Raw genomic sequence first — 9498 nt, 5'->3', positions numbered from 1 at the left:
TTAGCATTTTTGCTGCTCAGTGACAATAAGGAAAGCAACTAAGGTGTGTGCAGGAAGCTAAATGATTATTAGCTTCTTACCTATAAGACATACAAAAATTTCTCTATAGCAGATGGATTGCTTTTAAGGGAGTGCAAATCCAGGAGGAGAAAGAAAGTCTGAAAAAATGCTTTGAAAGCTATAAAATCTCCAGAGTTTTCTCATTATTCCTTGTACAGGAAGGTAGTGTGAGACATCCCTGCAAGCAGAACCAATGTAGGTGTTTGGTGCTGCTTAAATATAAAATTCTGAGAAGTGATGCCCACTTCTTGTAAATCTACCAGGAAGTTCATCTCTGTCAGTGACAGCAGAAGGCTTCCATCAAAACGTGTTACATTCTGTCCCCCTCACTGTATCATGTCTGTACAAAAGCAGAAGCAAGAGGTGGAAAGGTTTGTTTGCATGAGGGAAGGCTGTGTCTGTGCACACACTGTGATTGCAGGCATTCAGTAAACACAAAATGAAACTCGGCTAAGTTTGACTGATACTAGTAATTTAGAAAGATGTTTTCGTCTTACATTACATCCCATGTTCTGCACAACTCTCTATACATTTTCTTTCTGTGTGCTCTGTGCTTCACTAGTGCCGTTCAGTTTCTCTGCTGTGCCCAGGTATTCTTTGTGGGTGCATTAGGGCACTCTCCCTCTTCTCTTTACTGTTGCCCAGGGTCTTTTTTTTTTTATTCCCTCACAAGAATGGCTTGACTCCTCTGGTCTAAAAAGGGGAGATGTGGGCACTGACAGCAGGATGGAGAGCATCCCTGTAGGCACAGAGCTTCCCCAGGCACAGCTGTGAGGGCAGGTGAGGAGGGAGCGGAGCCAGGGCAGGTTCAGGGCCTGGTGCCATGCTCCTCGCTCACCCTGCTGAGTCACAGTTCCTCCATCAGCGTGGGGAGATGGAGTCATTTCCCCACCAACTTCCTCACGCCGCAATCAGCGTTTGCCTGCCATGCACCCCAGCTGCGCCACCTGCCTTCAGGGCTGGAAGCCGTCTGGCACCAGTGGGCTTCATGGGGCAGCCAAAGGTCCCTTGTGCGACAGCCTCCCTGACCCAGCGACTGCCTCACATCCAGATCCTTCTCCTGGTCAGACCTCATGGTGGGCAGGCCGGTCAGGGTGTTACAATTCTCCAGCTCAGAAAGCCAGAATGAAACATGTCCCTCCAGTGTTGTCCTGTGACTGTCCCCTCTCTCAGCTCAGTCCAACACGTGGCAAAGGAATGATGGAGGTGCGGGGCTTCACCCTGCTTCAAGGGAAGCCAATCCAGACTGGATGAACACCTCTAAAATATAATTACTAAGTAGTAGTCAATTGAACTTTCTATCCCAGTTTTAGTAAGACAGTTCTCCCAGGCAAAAGGAAAACAAATCACGCTAATTTGGCACATCCATTTGACAGCTTCTGTTAAGGCTTTACATTAACTTTAACCTTTGAACATCATTTCACTGGGATTCAGAGAAGATCTCCCTCAAAGCTTTGTCAGCAGAGTCAGTGCTGAACTGGGAAGTGACAGGCTGAACATCCATACCCACAGTTTCTCAAGTGCTAAACCACTTTTTTATCAGATGAAGCTTCTATTCCAGGTGCAAAGAAAGGCTTTCTTAATTTCAGTCTAGTAACTAATATTATATAGATTTTAAAATGGATGCTTTTGACCTTCCCATCTCTAAATAGACTAGAGGATCAAAAGAAGTGGCTACCTGTAGAAGTCAGACAACAGTGGTCATATTGGTTACTTCAATTAGTTAGCCACAGATAACATTTCCTTCATTTGAGAGTCCAGTTTGAAATCCAAACCCATTTTTCAGTAAGTTAATATTTAAGATAACTAAAGAGATTTCTGCATCTAGCTAAAGTTAGTCAGCATCCAAGCAGCTTCACACAAAATCACAAAGACTGAATTAATCAGCCATTATCAGCCATCAAATATTACCCTCTAGTAGGGGGAAAAAAGTGTAAAAATAAAAATAACCAGTCCTCAAATTATTAGAGAATCCCTTAAATACCTTGTCCCTTGTTGAGGAGAAAATTTAAGTTCTCTAACCAACAAGCATTACATAGCTCCATTATATAGACATCTCATACTTAATGCATGCAACATGTATAAAGAATTCTCCACAAACTATTGCCAGGAGAAAGACAAACTATAGCAAATCTATCCTTCTCATTTTCCTGCCTTACTCCCAAAATGTATTTTAAATAAAATGGCTTGGCCTCTGGTTCACAGTGCTTTCTTATTATCATGAAAAGAGGCAGGACAGTAAAGTTACCACAGACTAGTAACAGGGGGAAAAATGAACCAAAAAAAACACCAAAACCAAATGAGCACTGTGCAATTTAACTTGACACTGCATTCAAAAAAATGGATCAGGTTGTAAAAAAATTTGAATGGAGAGTGATACTTCTTTCAGGAATATCTAGGCATCATCTACTAAGGAGAAAAACTGAGTTGGAAAACAAGGTGAAAACAGTCACATTTTAGAAATCAGGTCATTTTGTCCGAGATTCAAACATTCCATTTTTTTTATTCTTCAAAGATGCCTTAACACTGTTCCGTTTGCAAGCAATAGTATGGTAGTAAGAAATTGAAAAGATACCCTTTCAATTAAGGAAGTTCTGTATGAAAGATTATTATTACTGGCTAAGAAAGGGCAGATTTAGGCACAGTGATCTGAGGCAGAGAAAGCTTCTCAAGAAATTAATGGGAGTTCCTTTGCTTTGCACTATAATTAAGCATATGGGGTCATCTTTTACAACTTGGATGTGTGGTCCTGTTCTCCAGCATTAATGTCCAGATGATCAGTACCTGTAGTGGTCGGGTTGATAGCACTAAATTTGATGTGTCCTCATTGTCCATTAACTCGTCTGAAGTAGTGAGCCACTTTAATGGGGAGGTGAATATCAATATGTTTAGCAGTAGAGTAATGGTACTGGTGTAACTCTGTGCTAGTGGTACAACACACCTACAGTCTTTGACAGTTTTTTTGTATAACTTGCTCTTCTTCTCTCCTAGGTGGTTGTCTTAATTATTGAAACACAGTGCAAAAATTATACTGAAGATCTAATACACATGGAGTACAATAAATTAGTTACAAAGAAGCTCATTGCTAAGAGGGAAGTTAAGTGTAACCTGGATGAATACAATTTAGGAGCTAAGTGTTGCAAGAAATGTGAACGTGGTAAGTATCATTATAAAACTCTGTTGAAAATTCATTAAGAGTGGAAGCCACAACATGCACATTTGCTTTCTGTTGGGATAGCTAAATGGCATTGCTGTGGTTTCCTGGATGCAATGCTTCATTCCAGCTGTATCTTTCTCTTACAGGACACAGACACTTCAAAAGTATTTCTTGAGCTCAGTGCATGATTAACTTTTCACTACAGATAATAGTTTTCATGTAACATGCTTGTCACAAGAGAGCTAAGAATTACATATACATCTTTGAAAGATGTTAAAAAAGTACAGGCTTTTGCCTACAAGACTCTGCATATTAATGAGTTTTCCAGTTTTGCATGTACAGTTTTGTTTAGTTTGTTCTCCTTCAGTCCTAAATTGGAGGAAGAGGAGGGATAATCAGATCATCAGATCTTATATATACTACATTCCTTACATATATGTATGTGTAAAGGATATACATTCTGTCCATATTTATAAATCAAACAGTATTAGTAAATAAAAACTAAAATCTGACATAAGTCTTAGAGCTGATGGCTTCTGCCCAAAGGTAATGCAAATCTTGATTCTTGTTTTTCTCTCTCTACAGGTTTTGTTAAAAATGTCGGTTGCCCGACAGATGCTAGCAAACACTGTGTTCAATGTGAAAATGGAAAGGACTACATAGATCATGACAACGATTTAGAGGAGTGTTTGAGATGTTCTTCATGTGACAGGATATTCGGTACGTCTATAGAAAGAACAGCTCTAGCACCGACTCCTTTTTGATGCAGGATTTGACCGAAAAGTCTCCACAATCCCTGAAGAGTGGGTAGCATGCAGATTGAAATGTTTTAGTGGTAGCACCTGAAGGAATCTGTGACAAAGTCAGAAGTTTATTCTCCAGTTCTCTTTTGTCAAACAGAAAGTAGGAAGAAGAACAACCTGTGCTGGCCCATTATTTCTCCTTATATCTGCCTTTGCTCAGCCAAAGCAGTCCTTGGAAAACAGGACCCTTACAAACTGGTTAGAGTCAGTGAAGAAAAGCGCTCTCTCTTCTTCTCCCTCTATTTAAAAGACGGGTGTTGTAAGAAGTAGGGATTAGAGAATTCCTAATTGTTTCTTTCGTAGTCTTTCATGTGATTAATAATATTTAAAATTGCTGGAGCTGACACAGCGATGTCTTATACATTCAAGATGCTGGATGGGATATAGGATCAAATTATGAGACACAGCCCTACTGAATCAGGCCAGTGATCCACCTACCCCACTATTCTGCATTCAGCAGTGGAGGCAAGAGATGCTATTTAGAGAAAGCACAAATCTGTCTTCTTTTTGTGGTCTGTTCCCTGCAAAATCTACCAGCATCCACAGCTGTGGGAAAGGATGTTAGAAGGTCCATCCCTACCTAGTCAATGTAGTATCCAATTATGAGCCCTTTGTGCATGAACCTGCTGCGGAAACCAAGTTCTGGAAATTCACTACCTGTTGCATAAATACTCATCATAGATTTATATTTTATTTAAGCCATTAAACTTATCTACCAGTTCCATGAGGTGTCCTGTAGTTCTAGTATACCTGGATTTAGGGGATGATAGTTCTGCATTCGTCATATCCAAAACTGAGTTTGGTGTGTGGAGAGGCAGCTCTTAACTCCAGTATGTTTGTACTCAGATCACCTGCTGGAATGTCAGTCTTTACTGCTTTCCCCTTCCTGTAATACAAACCTATGCATAGGAAATTTTCCTCTCGTTAGCTACTGTAATAAGCATTTTTGGATGAGTAATGAAGTTGAGTATAGCAAAACAATTAAGTATTTTGTACAGTGCCACAAAATAAACTTTTAGTTAAACTGACAAGGAAAGAAAGGGTAATGGGATGGCTGGTCACACTGTCCCATGGACAATAATGTAGTTGAAGTGCAGTCAGCAGAAAACATTAGGTGGGAGGAAATCATTCCTAGGATCTTTCATGTTTGATATTTCCATGAATGGCTTCAGCACTGGTTTCACAGTAGAACTTCATCAAATTTTCCTGTTACAGCAGGGCACTGAATGTGGTCACTCAGAAACTCACTTCTAGTCCTATATGCCTATAAAAATAGCTTTCACAGTAGGTGGATACTTACCAGTCATTTTTAATGCAGAAATAATTTTTCATAGATGGAGATAGCTTCATCATACACTGAAGATAAGAGAAAATTATTCATTTTTTTTGGATACTTAAGCAGGGAATATGTTAGCAAGAAGAGAGTGGAATTCCTCACCATTAGAGGTCCTCCAGAAGAGATGAAACTCAAGAGTAAAGAACCTGCCCCTGACATCAGGCAAGGATATGGACTACATGATCTTCTGAGTTTTCTTTCTGAATTTACATTTCTGAATGGGAAAAAGGAGCTGACAACATTTGGCAGTGCCAAATGAGGCCTTTTCCAGCAAGCTCTTCATTGTGTGCTCAGTTTTTGAGTTCTCCACCAGCAGAGGTCTCTTTGCCATCTCCCTATTTCCAGTGCTCCTTACACAAGCTGTATTGTCCCTACAATTAGGCCTCACCAGTTCCAGCAGTGGTAGAGCTAAAAGCATGTAAGTCTGAGGACAAAAGCTTTGTGAGTAGAGGCTGCTTTTAAGTCCTACCTTTTCAAACTAATAAGCCAAGTTATTAATTTCAGGATTGGAGGTTGCGAAGAACTGTACCTCAACACAGAACACAGAATGCACCTGTGCAGAGAACCATTTTTGCAATGCATCTGTACCATGTAGACACTGTGACCCATGCACCGTGTAAGTTCATGCCTTCACCGTTACATACAAAATTGTTACTATCATATGCTATCACACCTTTTTCCAGCCAGTGTGAAGGCAGCAGCTAAGGTAATGTATGACCTGAGGGAAAACATACTGATTTTCCTTTGCACTTGGCTTGTTGAGCTGACTTAGCTTAGCATCTCAAATTAACTTGCATACATGCAGGCTTTCCCAAGGCATGCAGGAAAACTTGTATAGATCCACCACAGACTTGGTGGATGTGATGGATGTCTACTCTTCAAAAAATGTAATGTATCTGTGCTTTCTGGTTGTCTGTGTGTGATCTACTGCTAGATCTAGAAAATAATTTCCACATCTTTTTCCACTCCCATACATTTCCATAACTGTTAAGTGTCAAACTCCAACATCTTGATATATGAACTATTTAGCTGATAAAAGGTGTTAGAAGATTTTGATTTGCTCTCTGGACAGAATTTATAAAGAGAGAAACAAATCCCTATTTTTCTTCATGTTTTCTGCAGATGTGAAAGTGGCATAATTGAAAAACAGTGTACTTCAACTTCGGACACCGTGTGCGGAATGAAAGGTACTATTTTAAAACCTAGCATGGTCTAACATGTGCTGTATTTTGAGAGGCTGCTGCAACAGTGCTGTTTTGTACAATGGCACATAGTGATTCCTGACAGCTAAGGGCATCATATCTACTGGGTCCTGTACTGACCTGCAGAGCACAGTCGCTCTTTTTCCTTGATCACTGTGCAGATGTAGGAGCTATTACTCCTTTTTTGGGGCAACTCATGATAGGGAAGACTTTAACAAAGAGGGAGCTTTTGCCATTCGGAGACAACGGAAAGGCTTTTATAATCTGATGCAGTCTTGCTTAAAATTTAGACTATGTTGCTGTATGGCATTTCTTGACTTAACTTTCATGTAATGTTTCTGATGTTCCAGCAGAAAAAGGAGTGCCACTGTGGGCAATTTTGATGATTGTGTTAGCAGCAATAGCAATACCTGCAGCAGTATTCTTGTGTAAGTGATTCCCTATTCCTTATTCCTGTCATGTTCAGTTGCTTACTCGGATGTAATTTTATGTTCTTGGAGTCCAGATGACTCTGTCCTCTGTCCTCAATTTTAAAAATACTTTTTGTTGTTGTTGTTTGTTTCAGATAAAAGAAAACAGAAGCATCTTACTAGCAAAAAGATCATAGATGTCTCCAAATCAGACATTTCTCATGTAAGTATTGTTCTTTAGATCACCAAAATAACCTCTGCTTGATGCAAGGAACTTTGTTCCGTTTAAATTACACTGGGACTCCCCAGGCATGTGCATGCTTCTCTATATTAATGAAGCAAATTTCACCATGAGGACTCTTTTGGAAAAAGTTAGAGAAACCCTGTATTATTTCTTCAGGAGTTGTTGATGTGCCTCTGAAGTTACATGACCAAGGTCAAAACTTCATAAATCATCAGGCCTCTGCTGACCCAGTGTACCATGCACACTTTTAGGCAATAGCAATTGTACGGTGATTCCCCAAGCTTACCCCAGTGAAGAGAGGTCTGTCTGATCTGATCCTCTCGCTCATAAAACAGGGGAAAAATGAAAGAAAATTACAGAAACCAAGTGTCATGAAATGTGTTTATCCTCTTATACAAGGTTGGTGTTTTACCAAACTTGTTTCTACTCATTTCTTTCTCGCTTCTCATTTCAGGAGGATGTGCCTCTTGTATACACAGGTAAGAGAAGCAATTTCTCAAAATTCAGTAGAAGTAAAAAAACAACCACCAGACGTGTAAATCCTACACACAAAAAAACACCCTAGTATTTTTTGTAGACTTTGCAAAGGCTAGAGCTGTCATTCTAGCACAACAGTGAGCACTTACTAAAGAAATGCCAGCTCACGTTGTGCTTATTGAGGCATTTAGTGGTATCATGAAAGTTTTGCCTCGGGAGGAATTTCTCTTGCATAGGAAGCAATTACTAATTGATAACAGGTGAATTTCTGTTCTGCATGCAGTCCAGACACTAGGAGGCAGCCAACTGGATTTCCAGAGTCCTGGATCATTACGATAACGGAGTAGTCCCACACACACCAGTGCAATTGCAGAAACACAAACCTCCCTTACATTCAAGGGCAAATCCACGGTAGTGACACACAATAGGAAGACAACATAAGCTTCAAGGCTGCATCATCACAAAAGACCTGTCCTGTTCCAGGACCTTTCCCATTGCTATTTTGAGAAAACAGGTATATGACACATGACCAGACTTTAATGATAGAGAAGGAGAGCACAGGTTACAGAGGGAACTGAGATTCTATTTCGAGTGGTAGGAAGCAATGTGGATGCAACCCTAAATATTTGAATTACCTAGCATTTGGTAGGAACATGTGAAAGCAAGCCCACTACATATTTTTAAAGAAATCACATATAAAATATACTGAGTCATGAGTACCTGAAACTTAATCTCTTTGGGATAGGAAAAGTATCAACTCTGAGTGAGGTGGTAAAAAACAGTAAGATAAAAGTGCCAAGAGCATTAATTTCCTTTTGTGCTTCTAGATGTTGACCTGAGCAGCCATGTTGCTGGTATCGTGGAGGAGATGACACTCCAAGAAGTCAAGACATTTGTCCGTAGTCACAACATCCCAGAACCTGTCATAGATCAAACTATTCGGGATTTTGTTAATGATACATCTGAACAGAAGGTTAAGCTGTTTCAAGCCTGGTATCAAAGACATGGGATAAAAGGAGCCTATGGAACCCTAATAAGCAGCCTGAGAGATTTTAAAATGTGCGCTGCAGCTGATAAAATTGAGAAAAAACTGAAGGCAACTGTTTCCAGCTGTCAGGAGAGGGGACAGCCTTGTAACGGCGACACTGAGCAAACCAAAACCTGCCCCCAGGAAGGTAAAAATTCTTACAATGACAGTGCTGAGCTAAGTAAGTCCTGTTCTGGTTGTTTGGAAGAGACATAGCACAGATTCATTTGAAGGTTATTTCTGACTCAATTAGTATTTTTCTAATAATATAAATAACAAAGCTTTTAAATGCCATTTTCACTAGCAGTTCTGATTGATTCAAGGAAGTTGTAATATGAACAAGAAATACTATTTTTGTAGCAGTATCTTGCCTTTTAACGGAGTTTTGGCTTTTTTTTGTGAGAAGAAGTTTTATAGCTTATTTACTAAAAGGTACAAGAGTCCAGCTATAGGATTCACTAGAAGAAGAAAGAAGAAATAGTCATTATTTGAAGAAAAGGTTCAGTATAAATATATGGTCCTGCAGTACTTAATCAATGTAATGTTTTGCTTACATTAAAATTGTAAGATACTGCATTTTTCAAAGTTAAAACTCCGGTGTTAAGAATCTATGAAGTATACCAAGAAGAATACTTGAAAAAAAATAAAATTATACAATGTACATCTGATTAATTTTGAATCTAGGTGGTGTTGTATAATTACATTCTACTCTGTGGTAAATGGGATTTCTCCCTTGCATAAAAGCACCTATGTGTGTATAGCAATTTTGTATATATGTGTGC

At 39.5% G+C, this 9498-nt stretch overlaps 1 protein-coding gene across 1 annotated transcript; it reads left to right on the top strand.

The window, feature by feature from the left end:
* Positions 1–3051: 3051 nt before the first annotated feature.
* Positions 3052–8932, top strand: LOC104547835 (tumor necrosis factor receptor superfamily member 6-like; the record flags this gene model as incomplete). The annotated part of the gene is made up of 7 exons (XM_010193677.1): positions 3052–3217; positions 3803–3937; positions 5861–5972; positions 6479–6543; positions 7124–7191; positions 7667–7691; positions 8517–8932. Coding segments are annotated over 7 exons (987 nt in total), but the record flags the coding sequence as incomplete, so codon positions are not given.
* Between the last annotated feature and the right edge of the window lie 566 nt (positions 8933–9498).

The sequence above is a fragment of the Mesitornis unicolor genome, unplaced genomic scaffold (genome assembly GCF_000695765.1).
Source record: "Mesitornis unicolor isolate BGI_N332 unplaced genomic scaffold, ASM69576v1 scaffold33471, whole genome shotgun sequence".
Lineage (NCBI taxonomy): Eukaryota > Metazoa > Chordata > Aves > Mesitornithiformes > Mesitornithidae > Mesitornis > Mesitornis unicolor.
The sequence above is the reverse complement of the archived record's forward strand: the minus strand, read 5'-3'. Positions and strand labels throughout refer to the sequence as shown.